Here is a 20837-nt window from a genome sequence, read left to right as displayed (position 1 = left end):
TATCAGTATTGTTGAATTGTTGGGAATACTTCAGGAGAAGATCGTGATGCTTCCATAGATTCTTTCAATCAAGGAGGGAGTGAAAAGTTTGTTTTATTGCTTTCAACTAGCGCTCGAGGACTTGGTATTAACCTTGCCACAACAGATGTGGTCATTTTGTATGACAGTGACTGGAATCCACAAGTTGATCTACAAGCCCAGGATCGTGCACATGGAATTGGACAGAAGAAAGAAGTTCAATTTTTTCCGCTTTTGTACAGAGTACACTATAGAGGAAAAGGTGATTGAAAGGGCTTATAAAAATAGAAGCATTGGACATTGGATGGTGCAATTGTATAAAGAACTCAGATATCAAACCTATGGCTTGGCCTACAAATTTGAAGGAGCTGCAGACTTATCGAAATAAAGTCGCAGATTCAAGCATTGTTTATGTAGGCTGTCCGGTGACTGTGGCATAAATGAATACAATTTCAGGTCTTGTTGTTTTAACAGATCTCAACATAAAGTCATGCTGTATAACTGATGCTGGAAGACTGTGCTTTTGAAATTACACAGCAGTTTCGTAGCGCGCTACGAAACTGCTGTAGCTGCATGTTACAATTCAGTTGATCAATTATGGTCAACAAAGCGGCAAAACTTTTGAAAGTTTTTTGTCATCACACAGGTACATGAAGCGGTGGACAGCACATCAAGGACGTGGCAGTCTGATCTATTTTGGGTAATTAAAGGATAAAGGCATGCTTCTTTGGATTCGAATATTTTGAGGCAAACCAAGGACCGACAAACAGAGGCGGTTTCCTATATTTCAGGGTATTGGAAAGGATGTGTCATTAAAGATCAAACATGGAGCGTTGAACATCCATTACAGCCAAATCGAAAGAGGACCAGGTGTCAAAGAACAAGGAGAGGCCATTATGCATGGAACATGAAGTTAGAGTCATAGTTAATTTAGAACTCTTTAAAAACTCCAGTCAGCACTTTAGTTGTATTTATTAGTTAGTTCAATAGCTGATAGGTGTCAGTAGAGGTAGTTATCGACTCCCCTCATGCTGGAGGAGGAAGCTCGAATTAGTTAGAATAAGGATTCTATATATAGCTGAAACAGCAAAAGAATGAGGGTTGGATATTTTATAAAAGAGAGTACTGTTTTGGCTTATTTAAAGACAGAATTCAGTAATATAAGTTGGCTGCTTTTCTTCTCAGGATTCATAAAGGATTTCCATGTTCAGAATGGTGATTTTATTCTTTCCTTAATGTCTTTTACAGTTGTATAAATGCATTATCACTCAAAATTCACTGATTGTGCTCTGATTTCCTGTATGCATTTGTAAACTGTGGTTTTATATGTGTTGTGTTCTGAGCATCTAAATGCTAAATGCCCTGACTTCTATGTAAAGGCAGTATCATTGTTTACTGAATTATGGTTGACTCCATAGGCCCAATGGAAACTAGTTTAATGTTTGTCCAGCCTTCATATTTGTTAATGTTATTCCACAAGAGTTAGCCATCTTATTAATAGTCAAAATCAATAACCCTTTGAGAGAGCCCTCTCAGGCTAAGGAGGCTAAGCCTTAGTCAAAAGATTGGTTTGAAACAGTTACTTGAAGTCTTCCTGGTCTGTAGCCTTCCAGGGCCTGATTTTGAGATAACACATAGGATCAAAAACTATAGGACTAATACAATGAACCAACCATGAAAGTGCGTGAGATGAACACTTTTGGATGCAATACCACGGACCAAAACCATAGGATCAAAAACTGTCGGACTAATACCATGAGCCAACCATGAAAGTGCGTGAACTTTTCTCTTCATGAAAGGGACTTTTCTCTGCATGAAAGTGCGTGAACTTTTCTCTACATGAAATAAACTTTTCTCTGCATAAAAGTGCGTGAACTTTTCTCTACATGAAATAAACTTTTCTCTGCATAAAAGTGCGTGAACTTTTCTCTACATGAAATAAACTTTTCTCTGCATATAAGTGCGTGAACGTTTCTCTTCATGAAAGGGACTTTTCTCTACATGAAAGTGCGTGAACTTTTCTCTACATGAAATAAACTTTTCTCTGCATAAAAGTGCGTGAACTTTTCTCTACGTGAAATAAACTTTTCTCTGCATAAAAGTGCATGAACTTTTCTCTACATGAAATAAACTTTTCTCTGCATAAAAGTGCGTGAACTTTTCTCTACATGAAAGAAACTTTTATCTTCATGAAAGAAACTTTTATCTTCATGAAAGTGCGTGAACTTTGCTGCACTATAATTTATCATCTGAGATGAGTGGGTTGCCATCAAGTACAACATATGTATCATAATGCCAACAATCTCCCCCTTTGGACTTGATGGCAACACCAACCAATCACTCTCCCCCTTTGACATCAAGGGCAAAGGGTTATGCTCCCCCTAAGAACATGCTCCCCCTAACTATAAACCAGATCTGCAAAGAAGAACCATAATCCATCAAACACCATAAATGATCATGAAAGAGATAGAGACGTATTGCAGCAATATTCAGACCAGCATCCATGATCTCCTTCTGTACTTCCTCCATAATGCCAACAATACATGATATGCTCCCCTGAACCTGTGCCATTCGATCTTTGACCAATCCGCAACCCAGCACATGTACGCATATACTTCAGATGAACCTTGCGTACAACCAACAATCAGAAGAGATTCAACAACAAGATGATGCATCAACAACCCCCAGCTTTTGCCTGAGGTATTCAAAGGTCTCCCTAGGCAATGGTTTGGTGAGTATATCAACAACCTGTTCCTTAGAAGGAACATACTCCAACTTGACCTTTTGTTCAAGCACTTGTTCCTGGAGAAAGTGATACTTGATTGGTATGTGCTTGGTTTTTGAATGCATGACTGGGTTCTTTGAAATGTTGATTGCACTTGTATTATCACATAAGATGGAGATGGGTGTTGTACAAGTGATTTGAAAATCTTGCAAGGTCTGCATCATCCAAAGGAGTTGAGTGCAGCAAGATGCGGCAGCAACATATTCTGCTTCAGCTGTAGACAAGGCAATCGAACTCTGTTTCTTGCTGAACCAAGATACTAATCTGGAACCCATAAAGAATGCACCACCACTTGTGCTCTTCCTGTCATCCACGCTTCCGGCCCAATCTGCATCAGTATAAGCATGAAGTGTGAGATTTGTATCTCTAGGATACCATAAGCCATAATTTTGAGTCCCTTGAAGATATTTGAAGATTCTCTTTACTGCCTGAAGATGAGTTTCCTTTGGATTTGCCTGAAATCTTCCAACTATTCCCACTGCATGCATGATGTCTGGTCGGGTACCTGTCAAATAAAGTAGACTTCCAATCATAGATATGTAGGTTGGCTGATATACTACTGTTGATTCATCATTTGCACTGAGGCTACATCCTGTGACCATGGGTGTGCATACTGGTTTTGCATCTTCCATGCCATATTTCTTCAAAATCTGCTTGAGATACTTGGTTTGAGACAAGAAGATCCCTCCTTCCTTTTGTTGGATTTGCAGGCCAAGAAAATATGTCAATTCTCCAAGCAAGGACATTTCGAATTCTTTCTGCATCACCAAGGCAAAGCTTTGACTCATAGATTCTTCATTGCTGCCAAAGATAATGTCATCTACATACACAACAAGTATTAGCAATTTGTCATTTTCAATTTTTATATAAATATTGCTATCTGCTGTTCCTTTTGAAAAACCTTGTTGATGAAGATATTTTTCCAAATGATAGTACCAAGCCCTTGGAGCTTGTTTAAGACCATAGAGAGCCTTTTTCAGTCTGCATACAAGATTTGGATCATTTCCAAGAATGAAACCATCTGGCTGCTCAATGTATACTTCTTCTTTTAAGTCTCCATTCAGAAAGGTTGATTTCACGTCCATTTGAAATACTTTGAACTTTTGAAAGCTTGAGAGAGCAAGGAACATTCGGATGGCCTCAAATCTTGCAATAGGAGCAAAAGTTTCCTCAAAATCTATTCCTTCTTGCTGCACATACCCTTTACAAACAAGTCTTGCCTTGTTTCTAATTACTTCCCCATTTTCATTCAACTTATTTTTGAAGACCCATTTTGTCCCTATAACATTCTTATCCTTTGGTCTAGGAACCAACTCCCAAGTGTTGTTCTTTTTGATCTGCTCAAGTTCTTCATCCATTGCTTTGACCCAACATTCATCTTTGCATGCCTCTTTTACATTTTGTGGTTCAGTGGAGGAGAGTAATGCCAAATAGCTTGAAGCTTCTGCAATTGTTCTTCTTGTTTGTACACCTGCTTCTTTCTGCCCCAAAATCTGAGATTCTGGATGATTCTTCTCAACGTACCGGGATGGAGTCTTCTCTTCTATCCTTATCTGTTCCTCTGGTGCTTCTTGAGGTTCTTCTTCTTCATCATTCTGTCTTTGAGGGTAGTCTTCATCTTCTTCGATATTTTCATGATTTACTTGCCTAGGAATGTATCCCTTTTCATCAACCACTACATCAATGCTGTCAACAATTCTTCCAAGTCTTTTATTGTAGCACTTATATGCTTTGCTGTGTGGAGAATAACCAAGAAGAATGCCTTCATCTGCTCTAGGTTCAAGTTTTCCAAGTTGCTCATCTGTATTCTTAATATAGCATTTGCTCCCAAAGATTTTGAAGTGCTTTACCGAAGGAGTCTCACCATACCAGAGCTCATGAGGAGTTTGAGTGTTGTTCACTCGGACATTTGTTTTGTTGAGAATAACAACCGCAGCATATGCGGCTTCACCCCAGAAAGTTGCGGGAGTTCCAGACTCATCCAGCATAGCACGAGCCATTTGTTGGACTGTTCTGTTCATCCTTTCCACCACTCCATTTTGCTGAGGAGTTCTAGCTGTAGAGAATTCTCTTCTTATCCCATGTTCTTCACAGAAATCGAAAAATTCATTTGAGGTAAACTCCCCACCTCTGTCAGACCTGAGGCACTTAATTTTGTAACCTGATTCATTTTCAACCAAGGCTTTGAAGGATTGGAATTTCTCGAATGCTTCGTCTTTGTGCTTCATAAGTCCTAACCAAACAAACCTGGAGAAATCGTCAATGACTAATATCAAGTATTCTTCTCCTCGAGGTGTCCTTTTCCTAAATGGACCACATACATCTGTATGGACTAGCTCAAGAGGCATGCTAGCTGATCCTTCCTTCTCTGGAAAGTTAGTTCTGGTTTGCTTTCCAAACTGACATGATTTGCATATGGTGTTGTCTGGAATTTTGATATCTGGAAGACCACGAACTGCCTGATATTTGCATGCTTTCCTTATTTGTGAAAAACTTAGATGCCCCAACCTCCGGTGCCATAACCAGTGTTCATCATCCTTGCTCAAATAGCATTGTTGTTGTCCTTCTTCAAATATGTATAGATTATTTGGAGTTCTTCTACCTTTGATCACTGTTTCACCTGTATCAAGATCACGAACACGACATCCGTTTGATCTAAATATCACCTCGGTTCCTTGATCACACATCTGGCTGACACTTAGAAGATTATGCTTCAATCCATCAACATACAAAACATTTCCAGCTTTGACCTTTTCTTTTAACTGAGCAGTGCCTTTTCCTTTTATAGCTGCAGGAGTATCATTTCCAAAAGAGACTTTCTTTCCCTTTTCTAAAGCAGAATATGATTCAAGTTTTTCTTTATCACCTGTCATATGTTTCGAACATCCACTGTCAATGTACCATAGATTTTCTTGTCCTTCTGCATAAAATGCTATCCCACATCTTTCTGTTTGTGGTTCCTTTATTCTCCATGTTCTGGTGCTTGAGGCTTGTTCCTTTGTCTGCTGAAACCTGCTCCTGCATTCAGAATCTTTATGACCAAAGTTATTGCAAATAGAACATTCAACTTCATTTTCAAGAGTCGAAAAGTTGTTACAGGTCCTTTTTGTAATCCCGATCATACTTCTTTGTTTTTGAGCTTCTCTAGTCATGATTGTTTTATATGCAACACATTGATCTGCTTTGTGACCAAAGTTATGGCAAGAGAAACATTGCCCATTGAAGAAACTTCTGCGATTATCAAATCTACCAGCCAAATGATTGTAATTTCTATTGTCATCCATTCTTGAAGCAAATTGAGAAGATTTTACCTGTGGCTGGTTGTAGCTTTTGTTCGTCCTTAAGACAGATTGCCCCTGGTTTACCTGATAGTCTTCGTTCGTTCTTGATGTAATTCGTCCCTGCTTTACCTGGTGATCTTCATTGTGCTTTTGCTCATTCCTTCTTGCTGCATCAAGATAACTCTTTGAGGTGGATGCTTGAGATGTTTCTCCATTATACCCGAGACCTGTCTTGTTTAGCGGAGAACGCTGTACATTGATGATCTCATCCAGAGTTTCAGATCCTTTGACAAATTTAAGATTAATAGCCTTTTTTTTCTCAATTTCTTTTCTAAGGCCAACAATTTCACCTTCTAACTTTTCAAGATATTTTTCTTTTTCATCAATTTTAAATTGTAGAGTATCAATGATCATATTCTTTTCTTCTATACATGTCTTAAGTCTAGAAATCTCTTCATAAAAACTATCCACATCTATAGCATCCATGTAATCATCATCTTCAAATGCCATTAAAAGTTTATAGTCATTACCTCGTTCATCTTCATCACTATTTGATAGACCATCACTGTCTTCATGAGTGTAGTAGCTTTTCTTATTTGCATTCTGTTTCTTGTTCCATCTGGCAGGTTACTTTCCTTTGTCAATCTTATCCTTATGAGGACATTTGGCAGCATAATGACCTACTCTTCCACAAGCAAAGAATTTAAAAGGTAGCTTACCTTTGAACCTTCCAGTACCCCGTTGAAGATTTCTGACAAAATTTGATTCTTCTTCTTCTTCTGGCACGTGACTTGATTCATAGTAGTCTCCTTTGCCTGAAGCCTTAAAAGCAGCTTCTCTCCTGTCTGATGGACCTCATTTTCTCATTTCATAAGCAGTTAGAATTCCGTGTAGCTGAGACATAGTAAGAGTTCGTAGATTTTCCTTTTCTTCTATTGCAGACACTTTAGATTCAAACTTGGGGGACAATGATCTTAGGACTTTTTCAACCACAACAGCCTCTTTTATTTCTTCACCCAAGTTTTTCATACAATTAACAATCTCATCTACCCGAAGGAAATAGTTAGCCACACTTTCATCATTATACATTCTGAGATTCTCATACTGAATCCCGAGGGTTTGAAGTTTTGCACATTTTACCTGTTCATCTCCTTCGTAGCTCAAAACAATCTTGTCCCATATTTCTTTTGCGGATTTATATTGCATAAACTTCACGAATTCAGATTGAGATAGACATCCTAGAAGAGTATTAACCGCCTTTGAATTTGTTTCATATTTCTTCTTCTCAGCTGAATCTGTAGGAGTAGCTGATGGAAAAGTATACCCTGTTTCTATAATGTCCCATACTTCTGTACCCAAAGATTGAAGATAGGCAGTAACTCTTACCTTCCAATATACGAAGTTTTTTCCATCAAAAATCGGTGGCCTGATTGATGCTTCCCTCTCGTAGTTGCTCATGATGTTAGATCTTCCTTCAAGTGATCAAGCTTCTTCAGAAGGACCTGCTCTGATACCAATTGTTGGAAATACTACTAAGAGCGGGGGTGAATCAGTATTATCAAATTCTTTTCAATCTATCTTCCTTATTTATACTTTGAATAATTCTTCAAATATTGATCATTACTTTGTATGTCAGTATCATAAAATAATGAGCAGGAACAAGAAAAGCAAATAGTCACACAGAAGAACACCAGATATAAGGTGGAAACCCAATGTGGGTGAAAACCACCTGCTGCAATATGTCTCTATCTTCTTTCAATTAGAAACTCCTTTTACAATGATTTTGTACTGGTGCAGTCCTTTACCAGTACGCAGGCTACAACCTGCAGAGAGCTACAACCCTCTCTCGTTCTCTAGCTTCTCCTGGAAGGGAGCTACAACCCCCTTAGCTCTTGTACTAGCCAAGATACTAGTACGTAGGTGCTGGCCTACTGAAGGCTACAACCTTCTATTTCTTCCAGGGACCACGTTTCATAAATTTTCAGACTGGATCCATGAACATCAATCAATCATCAAGTATATCTGCATCAAACAATCTCCTTTTCCCAATTAGCACTGAATCAACTAAACACTTCTCTGACAGTTGTACCCAGAACACAGTAACAGTAACCACACACCAAATTCTGAACCCAGAATACTGCAGCAATAGACAGAGGCAGCTAGATCATAATTTAAAGATATACGCTACTTCAACAACCTGAAACCTGCGTGCAGATCTATAAAGGATAATTCCTTCTTTCAAATATTCAGACACTAATTAACCCAGATTTTCAGATTTATAGATCAAGCATGCGCCTCATATAACAGATCAAAATCATGCAAAGATACTATTATTCAAGCATAAAGATTATGACCCATCAATAGAACTTATCCTTCTTTATGCGCTAAGGTTCCTCCTTCATTCAGATCCAGATCTGCACCATAACCCAATCACAAATATTTCAGATCTAGCACTTATTAGATATTCAATTTATTCGATGATGCTTTGCCAAATGATCTCCTTCCTCTTTTATAGTCTTAGGCCTTCTACAATACCACGGTCCAAAACCATAGGATCAAAAAACTGTTGGACTAATACCATGAACCAACCATGAAAGTGCGTGAGATCAACACTTTTGGATGCAATACCATGAGCCAAAACCATAGGATCAAAAACTATAGGACTAATACCATGAACCAACCATGAAAGTGCGTGAGGTCAACACTTTTGGATGCAATACCACGGACCAAAACCATAGGATCAAAAACTGTCAGACTAATACCATGAGCCAACCATGAAAGTGCATGAACTTTTCTCTTCATGAAAGGGACTTTTTTCTGCATGAAAGTGCGTGAACTTTTCTCTACATGAAATAAACTTTTCTCTGCATAAAAGTGCGTGAACTTTTCTCTACATGAAATAAACTTTTCTCTGCATATAAGTGCGTGAACTTTTCTCTTCATGAAAGGGACTTTTCTCTGCATGAAAGTGCGTGAACTTTTCTCTACATGAAATAAACTTTTCTCTACATAAAAGTGCGTGAACTTTTCTCTACATGAAATAAACTTTTCTCTGCATAAAAGTGCGTGAACTTTTCTCTACATGAAATAAACTTTTCTTTGCATAAAAGTGTGTGAACTTTTCTCTACATGAAAGAAACTTTTATCTTCATGAAAGAAACTTTTATCTTCATGAAAGTGCGTGAACTTTGCTACACTATAATTTATCATCTGAGATGAGTGGGTTGCCATCAAGTACAACATATGTATCATAATGCCAACAACTGGACCTGAATTCTAAGTTTTGATGAAGAGTACTTTTGTATGATATGCAGTATTGCTTCTTATAAAAGTATTTCAAAAGTTAAAAAATGGGATCCGAATGCAATTCATATCGGAGGGGACTCAAACACATATGGTACTATTATCTATGTTTTGCTTCATTCTTTTATGTGAACCAACATTCATTCATTTTGCTATTATTGATATATGTATATGCTTTCACAACAATTCTTTTACTTATCACTATTGAATATTTAAGAGTTGTTATTTTTCATATATATATGTGTCAATGAGATATAAAGATCAATGCAATAATGTTTTAATTATTACTTTGTTCAACTACTCGAACAAAGTAATTATCATATGAATGAATATTTTTGTTTATGAGTAGAGTAATCTATATGCCTACTTTTCAATAAGAATCATCAAGAATTTCACTAAGAGAAAGACTTCTCGGGATAGATTAGTTAATTATATTGTTGCATTTTAGAATAAATCTTTTAACATTTCCCATTAGATATTAGTAAATCAATCACTTATCCATCCCATTCATAAATCATTGGGAAACTGGTCACATTATATCCAGTCGGAGCCACCACACCAAACGGAAAAGGAGTTGCCTTTAAGGTTGGGACCGGGTGGTTTTCCCCAATGTTGATGCAGCGATTTTCGAGGCTTCAACAATTCCTCAAATTAAATTGAACCTCAAATCCAAGGGGTGTACTTCATCGAAGCGAACCTCTCTATCAATTCCAATTGGAAAACCTACATATCAAATCAAATCTATTAAACCTTCATAAAATAAAACCCTAATAAAATTTATGAAGATAAAAAACACTGAATGATGAATATTGAACTTGTATGTTGAATAGACCCAACGAACCAGAGAACCAATGAAGTGGCACTTCTTTATCAAAAGGAAATTTCACGAACATCCATTTTGGAAATGTGTTGAATTTCTTTTTAACACTGAGCTCATTTCCTTTTGTATGAAGTTTCTCTTGTGGAATCTGTGTTGGAAAATGTAATTCGTACTTGTCTCACTTGTGATTCTTTCTATCTAAAGGAGTTTGTTCCTATTAGTTAGGAGTTGTTTCCTAGATTAGCATGTGGTTGAGACACTCTCTCAACCAAGTGATTGTGTGTCCAAGATAGTTTCCCTATCTTGAGACAACACTTCATATATTTATTTGTAATATTATTTGATTAATGATGACATAGATTTCCTTGTGGAAATTTAACATGGTATCAGAGACCATATGGGCTTGGCCGTGGCCTCCCATGAGGGAGTGCTAGGGAAATAAAAAATATGTGTTTGTTGAGAGTAGACTGAAAGGGTGTGAATGTTTGTCCATCATTCGATTGCATTGTTGATTACTATTTACATAAGAGCTACGTTGTGAGAAGCGTGTCGATAGATGCATATCTCGGACTTATAGTGTGAATTTTGGCAAAATGGAGAAGAACCAAGCTTGGCAAAGTGTGGAGTGTTTCCAATATGTGTTTTATTTAATGGAGATCGGTTTGTGATGAGCGTTGTTTATGGAGCATGTTGAAGTAAGACGAAGATTGGTGGCTGTCACTAAAGAGGTAGCTCATGTTCCTGTGCTCGCCGAAGCTCCTGCAACAGAAGTCATAAGGTTAAGGGCGAGGCGGTGAAAACAAGAGATGCAAAGGCAAGGACATCTTTTGCTGAGGAACGAATCCAACAGTTATATTCTTCATTCAATCCATAAGGTTGTGGCAGTAAAGACAACACAAAGAGAGTTGGAGCTCATGGTTGCAGGTCGAGGTGTCTAGCTGTAGAGGCAGCATTGAAGCAGATCCACCTCAGGGATTAACACAAAATCTAATGGTGCTGGCATCTAGACCGATTTGTGACCAGGGAGGCCAATTGAGGCTAATTTACTGCTTAATGAGGTCGATTACAGAGGCTGAGTGTTATGAATGTTGTGAAGGCTGATTGAGGTTGATCGGTGTAGGAGTGAGCGACCTGAGATATGGCTTCTAGTGGTCGTGGAGTATCATTTGAGGTGTGGTGGGCACTAATCATGTGGAGGAGCTTCGGAGGTGCAGAAGTGGAGCAGCATATGAGGTGTACTGGGCACTAACCATGTGGAGGAGTTGGAGAGGTACAGATGTGGAGCATCATTTGAGGTGTGTTGGGCACTAATTGTGTGTAAGAGATCAATTGAGACATGGCGAGGGAGATGGAAATGCTGCCATTGGGTCTTCTAGAGGTGTAAGAGGAGGTGTGGGAGTGCGGGGAGCTACGAGGAGGCTTCCATATTTTGGTGTTTGGATCGGCCTAGTTGAAGGTTGATTGGCTTGGGTTGGACTAATGAAGAAATATTGCGAATTGGGTTCCTGGAATTTTGTAGGGAAATGTCACCTTATTTTCATTTTTTCAGAGATAATTTGAAGAAACAAGTGTAGTCAAATTGACTTTTGACTACTATTCAATTTCTTCTATGGGTTTGGATATTGGTAGTGTTATGGAGGTCAACTGTTTCCCATTCCCGAGCCAAGGAGCATAGAGGACTGGTGATTTTTTCAATTTACAAAACTTAAAGATGCTCAAGTTGTACAAAATCTAAATGAGGAGCTAAAAATTGTTATTAGAATCATAAAGGTGTCAGCGGTGTTTGGGGCTAATGCTGATGATTTTAATGTTTATTTTAATATTAAGTATGTCATGTCATAGTAGTTCTGGTTGTTATTGAAGTGACATTGGTCTCACCAACTATTGTCACATTTTTTGAGTGTGTGTTGAAACTAGTCATTCCAAGTGGATAAACCGGCCAAGCATACGCCGCCTTTCCCCACCCAAAATCCGCTTCTGCGAGGTCGAGCATAATCTTGGAAACGTCTGAAATGGGGTAATAACCATGACATGTGTTGCTTGGGCATCCATGGTTGTTTGGAAAAGCCTTCAGTTCCGCCAAGTCGATGAAAGATCACACGTACTCTTCCTTCACCATCCATTTCCCTTCGTTAATTAATTTCACAGTGAAGGAAAATGGTCGTTCAGTGAGATACTCGGATTTTGTCGTAGCATAGGCGAACACTATAAGATTGCCATAGTAGCCCCTTGGAATAGGCGGCCGCAATCGAGAACGGGCGTTGAAGGGAAACAAAATTGTGCAATCCTGATGAGCAGGGATATGGAGAGCCTTTGTTCTGGATCGCCACAAGCACGCCGATATTACTTCGAATGGGGTGCAGTGCTTCACCCCTTCCACCTCTATCTGTCTTTTTAAAGACACAATTTCCTTTGAACCAAAATAGAATGATTTTCCTTTCATTTCCTGCGGTACTGCAGGTGCTTGCACCAATGATTCTAGATATTTTTCTTCCAGCTTAAAATACTCACCGAGCCCAGGGTAATTTGCCTCACGCTTCTCCATCATTCTAAGGATTTCTCTGTTCCAAACTGGAGGAACCGTTGGGCTTGATGCGCCTCTCGGTATTTCACCCAAAGCCTTCACAGTGCTTGAAACTCAGATTCAATATGAAACCTCCACATCGAAGGCGTGTTCCCTGTGGGAAAAAATAAATACACAGCTCAAAACTAAAAGATCGATTGTATAATCAGATACTATGTAAATCGATTTAGACAATTAAAACTCATAAAATCGTTCAAACTTCATTGACGAGTCCAATTATATAAAATAAGGGCATTGTTTAACAAGTTCACAGTTTATTTTATTTTTTTAAATATTTAATCATAATAATGTTTATAAAAAAATTTATAGTGAGAATGTATTTAGCACCATCAAAATTTATAATATACTTAAAATCTATAATTTAATCTAGATTTCCAAAAATTCTATAAGATTTTAGTTTAAATCTTACTAGAATTTCACCTATTTTCTACTATTTTCCACACAATCTTATTAGAAAAAATGTGTAGCTAAAAGAAAATTAAGTTATTATAAGAATTTCATCAACCCCACCCTAGAAGATCAAAAGTATCCTTTTGTTTTAACTAGCTCAAAGAAGAAAATTAATATAGCGAAGATTGGAACGAACTCTCATGAGTTCCATGGTGAAACAGGTCATTGGGCAGTTCCTAAAACACCATGGATGGAAGGATCTGCCATCTGTGTGAGAATAGGAACATGGAGGATGAAAACCACTTCCTCTTAGAGTGCCTCCCGTACAACCACATTAGATCTCAGTTTTATAATCTTGGTCGCAACACTGACCTTCCTAGCCTTTTACGATGTCAAAATTATAGTGAGCTCGATAGACGTCTCTCCAAGCTTTTTGAACATAGGAATAAAATCTTAGATCAAACTAAATAATTTGTTTCTTTTCTTTATGTCCAAAATACCAAAGTTTGGTCTTAGTGGACAGTTAACCACTACCACCACCATCATCATCAAATAAAAAAAAACAATATATATATTAATAAAGTAATAGATTTTTTTTTAATTAACAATATTTATATTGAGTTAATTATTATTATTACTTATTATTAATTAAGTATGAACTAGTTAATTATTAAAAATAAATTATTTATTTATTTATTAAATTAATTAATATTGTATAAATTAGAATAGATTAATTAATTATTATTAATATTTATCAATTAAGAATATTATTAAATTTAATTAATGATAAATCACTTCTTCTTAGAGTGCCTAGCTTACAACCACATTAGATCTCAATGTCAAAATCTTTGTTGCAACACTGAACTTCCTAACCTTTTAAGTTGTCAAAATTACAGTGACTCGGGAGGCTTCTCTCCAAGCTTTTTGAGCATAGAAATAAATTTTTAAATCAAACTAAATAATTCGTTTCTTTATGTCCGATAGACCAAAATTAACCATCATCATCATTATTATTAATAATCATAATTATGAAACTTATATCAACCCTATTTACTACATGGTGTAATATTAATTATATGAAAAAAAAATGTGAAATTGAAAGACGATGAGATTTAGAGAAGACAAAATGGAATCTCTGAAAAAATGCCAAATGGAGAGACGACAAGTTTTGTAAAAGACCAAAAAGAATTTAAGGATGTCAAATTTAGAGACGATAAGATTCGTAAAAGACGAGGGAATTTATACGATAAGATCTATAAAAGACAAAAAGGAATTCTTAATGCATAATCTGGTGTGCAAAAGATTGAAATTTATACAAGTTTTATCATAGTAAATGCATAATCGGGTGTGCAAATGATTGAAATTTATACCAGCTTTATCATAGTAAAACCCAAACTAAATAATTTTACTTGATAACAGTCTTATTGATTTCAGTAAATGGCAGACACCAAAAACCGTCCTCCGCTCCAACCAATCAGTTAAAAACCTTGTTAATACACCCATCATATCACGCTGCAGTTCTTGTTAGGGCACATTATTTTGAATAAGAGAGAAATCCGGACATTCGCGGATAGCAGCCAGAGATGGATGTCCTCACTGTTGGTTTGACAAACTGAGTTTGATAGGTTTTTCCACCTTTTGAAAAAAAAAAAAAAGAGAGAAATCCGGACATAACATGGCAGATTGAATTCGACTTAAGTACATTGTACAAGTAAATCGTCGTTGCCCGGGAAACAAATATGTGGCCTGCTCATGGCCAGATAATGGCCATTAAATGAGGGGTTATGTATACCTATCTTTAGATAATTGACCTACTAAAATCTAATTGTAAGTATACACTGCCATATTTATTTAATGCTTATTAGCAAGTAGTTATTTTCAGGGATGGGAGAAGCCTTAGAATTTTATTAGAATATTTCAAATCTTAAATGGCTCTGCTTCCGTTTGTTTATGAAGATTTTTAGTTGATTGTATTCTTAAATGGTTTCTAGTTTAGTAGTTAGATTTGAGTGTTCATAATTAAATCATTTTGACAAAGAAATTCATTCTGTTACTCCAGATCCAAGATCTTAAAAAACATGGAACAAAACGAAAATAAAACGATGTTATCATTGATAATTGAATGCTTCAAAACATTAAAGGTTATCTGTCTATAGATCAAATGCACTAGTTGGACATCTTAAAAAGAAAATTAAAGTCATCTGCACAACTTATTAACCATTCAAATGAACCGGTCAGTCATTAGGAGCGATCAAAGAAAATTGAAAACAAGTCTCTTCTACACAAATTATCTATTTAAATAGCATATCTCTATTAATTAACATCGAAGTACTTATTTTAAAGCCCCGGGGATTTTTTAATTGGTTGAGCCCTCATTGCTAAGTACCTTGTCTATTGCGTTAATTAACAATGAAGTATTTATTTTAAAGCCCGGGGATAGTTCAATTGGTCGAGTCCTCATTGCTAAGTACCTTGTCTATTGAGAGGTCACAAGGTCAAATCTTCTCGATGCCCTTGGGGTTAGGCCCAATATATTAGGCCGCATTTGATGGATTTGTTATATATTAGGACGAATATGTGTCTTGAGTTAATGTAATATGTTTTTTTATATTTCACATTATTTGAATCCCTTGTGTTTATTTTGTACAACCCTATCAGCAAGTGTGTTTATCACAGAAAGGAGAGAAGCGCAAGGGAGTTATAGGATGTCGTCGTTGGTTCTGGGCAACCTAAATGGAAGATCGCAAGGATGATAGTATGTGCGCTAAGTTTATGAACCAATATTGTTTGAAGGAATGATTGGGGTCGTCAAGAGAGAATGGAATTGGGAATCATGTCTGATGAAATTCAAAGCCAACAATGGAGGAAGGCTAGGAGGAGAAGTTATTGGAATTATTGATAGTATGTTTTCCTTGATGGCAACCTGCATGACAAATATGTCCTTGATGTCCACTTGGTTATAATATTATGTTTTATATAACTATTATTGATGACATGAATGATGGTACAAGAATTGCATAGGATAATGAAGAGTACTGACAACTTAGTCACAGGATACGACATGAAAAATGTGAAATTTGAAAAGTATACGTGACCCCTATGAAGAAGGGTCACATACATATGCAAGTCTAATGAAAAAAAGTTGCATACATGACCCTACCCATGGAAAATAGAAAACTTAGAGATTTCCCCATGGTAAATGCCCACAGTACTGTGACAACATCTATTTGATCCTATCAACGATTACCCATAACAATTACCAAAAAGATTTTCCTATGGTATTGATGAGGTAAAAATCTATAAAAGGAGAAGGAGATTAAGGAATTGGGCATGCATTGGATGGAATATTCATGTGTGATATGATTTGGAACATGTGTGCACTAAGGAGCAAGGAGAATGCTAAGATCTGAGAGATATGAAAGTATGCTTGATTGATTTTCTTATTGTGGGCGTGATTATGGAAAAATATTTAAGTTACTGACAATGTAAAATTTGTGGTTATAATAGAAATATAATTTGAATGTGTGTGCATAGATCTTTGTTTGGCATGGGTTGTGTTTGAAAAGATAATTTAATTTAGTGATTTGAGATCTGTACGAAAGTTGTATTTGTGAATGTCACATACATACGAGGATATGTTTTAGAATAGTCATGTATAATATCCAAGTTAATGTGGGTTCATTAAATTAGTTGCTTATTATTTGTTTTCGTTAATTGCAGTCACTGTGATGCATGGAAGTGTTTAATTGATAGTTGTTTCCATATTGATTTTTGATTATAATGATGGTAGATGAGATATGTTGACTTGGGATTTGGCATATTGATAATCTTGTTGCAAAGAGGGTTTGAATGACTTTAACATATTGATACACGTGTTGCATAGTGTATTGTATACAAAAGTTGTGTTTGACAGAGAGTTTGGTGAAAAGAATGTTTTAAGATTTGTATGTTTGTGCTATGCATGAGAGTCGCATTTACATGTAGAGCCACTTAATGGAAGTCGCATATATATATATATATATATATATATATATATATATATATATATATATATATATATATATATATATATATATATATATATATATATATATATATATATATATATGCAGATCCACTTAATGGTAGTCACGTATAGTTTTTTATTTGATCAAGGTTTTTAGTGTTGTTTGCCTTCATCAATATGTTTGTTGTGCTTGACTATATTAGTGATTGGTTGTGCATTGGTATGATATGGTTGCAGTAATTTAGTATTGTTATTCAATGATTGGTTCAATGATTCGGCGATTCAGTTATTTAGTGATTCACTATTAGTATTCAGCAGTTGGTTCAATGATTCAATGATTTAGTTATTGGTATTCAGTAATCAGGTGGTTTGCATGTTTTTTATGGTTGATAAAGACACGTGGATCCAGTATGAAATATTATGAAATGTGGTCCACATCGGTCCTGAGTGTTGGATCCTTTAGTAAGGGAGTTAGGGATTCCTTCTGGTAGGAGGCAATATACTTGATCAGGGGGTAGTAGCTCCCTTCCAGTAAGAGTTGGAGAACGAGTGGAGGTTGAAGCCTCCTATAGTTAGGAGCCTACATGCTGGAAAGAATCTATGCCAATACAAAATTGTCAGAATATTTTTTTGAAGACAGAGATCACAACAACGATGGTTTTCTCCCACATTGGGTTTCCACCTAAAATCCTGATGTCCTTATATGTTGATGTGTTTCTTATCTATTATGGTTTATCTACTATTTACTTCTCACAATTAATGAAATAATGATGCAATGCTTAGATTAAACAACTTATTAAGATTGTGAAAATTGCTAATTTGCACATACGCGACCTTCACTCACTAAAGGCACATACACATGCAAGTTATCGAAAGAAAAATAGTGTACACTTTTCTAAATTTGAAATTGAAGACTAATTGAAATAAAAATATTAATTCACCCCCCTCTTAGTATTTTTCCTAATAGAAGCCTGACCCCCAACTTGATTGGGGCCCAATTGGGTGGTTGGGTCCAGCATTAGTTAGTTCTTGTAGAGAGAAATAAAATAATTTGACCCTCCAACCTCATCCCAATCTCGAAACCTTGACCTGTGACATCATGGTGGGACTATGAGCGTCGATTCAGAGGTATTATGCGTTAGTGAGAAATGTGGAATAGGAATGAAGTTAAATGTAGCTAGGAGATTCTGTGGTGCAATTGGAGCATGGTTTGGGAGCTCCATTGTTGCACAAAAATTTATAGTTCATTGTTGTACAATAAGGTGATAGAAGAAAAATTTCATGGGCCCATAACCCATAGGATCAATTAATTAGAGCCATCTAAGGTCAAATTGAGACACCTGTAATAAAGTTGTCATCAATGTTATGGATGTTAACAGGGTTAGTGTCTGAATTGATGGCTGAATAGCATAAAATTCCTTCCCATTATGAATTTTGTTTCCCCTCATTGTTGTAGAAACCTACTTCTCATAGCTCCCATTAGTGCTTCAGGTGAGAATTTACCTATTTACACAGGTGATGCCAAAAGGGTCAATACTTGTTGGGGTTTTTTTGGTCACAAGTTGTGCTATTACTTGAGTCACGTCGAAAGTAGCCCTAACATGGCTCTAGGTGCTACATATGATCAGAGAATAAACCTAATAGTTTGACCCTAAAAGAAGCATATACACATTTAGGTCTATGAATGACACCTTAAGCCATCACAAATGAACTCTTAAGGGCATCCTTTGCTTATAACTAGGTATATAGATGCCAATAAAATTATTGAACACTAGGTATAGATCTTAGTTTTCCGACCATGATTATGGGAAGAAACATGAAGTTAATGCCTTAAAGAAAGATTCTCACCCTCTACAGCCAATGAGTATACCTTGAACAAGCACACATGGCCACTTGACGGTTTCTTAGACTATGGTTGGGGATGTTGGTGCCACATGGATGTCAATAGGTGGTTTTAAGCAGTAGGTATATGTCCCAACATCTTGGAAACAAATTAGGGAAGAAGGCCATGCCTTAGCTCCTAATGGAAGCCTTGAAGCATCTAGGGCCATGTAAAAATCCTCAAAGCACCACGCATGACCTATTAATGGTATCTTTGGCCTCTAAGAAGAGATATTAGTGTACCCACAAGGTTTTGAGCATTAAGTATGGGTCTCAAGACCTTTATGTAGTGGGAGAAACCCCAACCTTAGCTTTAATGTATAAAATGTTTAGACATATAAGGCCAAACAAGATGTCTCAAACTACCACATCGAACTTGTCAAGGTATTAAGTATATTCTATGACTCAAGCATCATGAATGACACCTCAAACCATCATAAATGACCTCTTGGTGATAACTTTGGCATTATAGTAGGAATATTTGGATGATTACTAGATTTGAGCATGGGGCATGTGTTTTGGGTCCTTGGACATGATTAAGAGATCAAACATAGACCTAAGGTTCTAAAGGAAGATTGTAGGCATCTAGGACCAATAAGAAGATGTTGAACAACTATAAAGTACCTTTCTAATGTACCCCTTGTGTTTAGATGGGGATAATTAACATTAATATGAGTATTTTAAATAAGTATGAGAATATGAACCTTGGATATGATTAGGGGAATAAACTTGAGAGTTATGCCCTAAAGTAAGCGTACAGATTTTTTGAACCGTGAATGACACCTTGAACCACCATAATGAATTTTCAATGTGATTCTTTGCCTTTAACTAGTTATATAGGTACCATTACCACTTTTGAGCACCAGATATTGGTCTTGAGGCCCTAGACATCCTAATAAGAATGTGCACATGCTTTATAACACATGTTCACTCTTACATAAGAATGGATGTGTGTTCTAAAAGGCATGTGTACTCCTACTTAAGAATGTACATGCCTCTAAAGTGCATGCACCCTCCTACTGAGGAAATGATGCATGTTCCTAAAATATTTTAGTCAGAAAACATGCATGGAGGTTCAAGGTGCATCAAGGCTATAGGATTAAGAATACATGTCCATTTCTAAGAATGCATGCAAGTTTTTCTCACCCCACTGCTAATTTTTCCACCGTCAGGTTCATGTGAGCAGTGCACAAGAAGAAATTCTTCTCTATAACTCTACAAAATATTTTAAGGAAATCCATCTTTTAGGTACTCAATTGTTGTACTAACACAAACATGTGTATTTTATATTAGAGGAAAGTTAACTTAGCACCATTAGAAAAACTAGAATTTCACAATCATACAAAACTTCCATGAATAAAAATGTTATTATTCCAAATGCTAATTTGATTTCCTACATTTCATCTTTTTACACAATATCAAAATCTATTATAAAAATACTTTTAATCCTACCCCTAAATTAACATATTATTATTTTTCTATGTTTACATTACCATTAACACATTGGGAAGATCATTATTGACTCACACTCATTTGATAATGCAACCCTTGTTTTCTAAGTAAAATGCATAAATACACTATCCCAAGAAATAAATACTTTCTAATAAATAACAATCTGACATTTTCTAATATCCAACAAATAAGTAAAATCTTACCGATAAAAAAAAGGTCATAAGCTATGAATCAACACATACAATTGAATAGTATCAAATTTCAATAAAGTATAAATCTTAAATATCCAACAAATAAGTAGAATCTTACGGATAAAA

The 20837-nt window shown here is 36.3% G+C and overlaps 1 protein-coding gene across 1 annotated transcript; it reads right to left on the bottom strand.

The window, feature by feature from the left end:
* Positions 1–12302: 12302 nt before the first annotated feature.
* On the bottom strand, positions 12303–12752 carry LOC149157106 (benzyl alcohol O-benzoyltransferase-like). Its single transcript, XM_089444983.1, has one exon. The coding sequence runs from the start codon at positions 12750–12752 to the stop codon at positions 12303–12305; it is 450 nt and encodes a 149-aa protein (XP_089301109.1).
* Between the last annotated feature and the right edge of the window lie 8085 nt (positions 12753–20837).

Source organism: Pinus tabuliformis, chromosome 9, assembly GCF_031772625.1.
Source record: "Pinus tabuliformis cultivar Carrire ecotype Pingquan chromosome 9, CPIR1, whole genome shotgun sequence".
Lineage (NCBI taxonomy): Eukaryota > Viridiplantae > Streptophyta > Pinopsida > Pinales > Pinaceae > Pinus > Pinus tabuliformis.
This window is presented reverse-complemented; position numbering and strand designations above follow the sequence as displayed.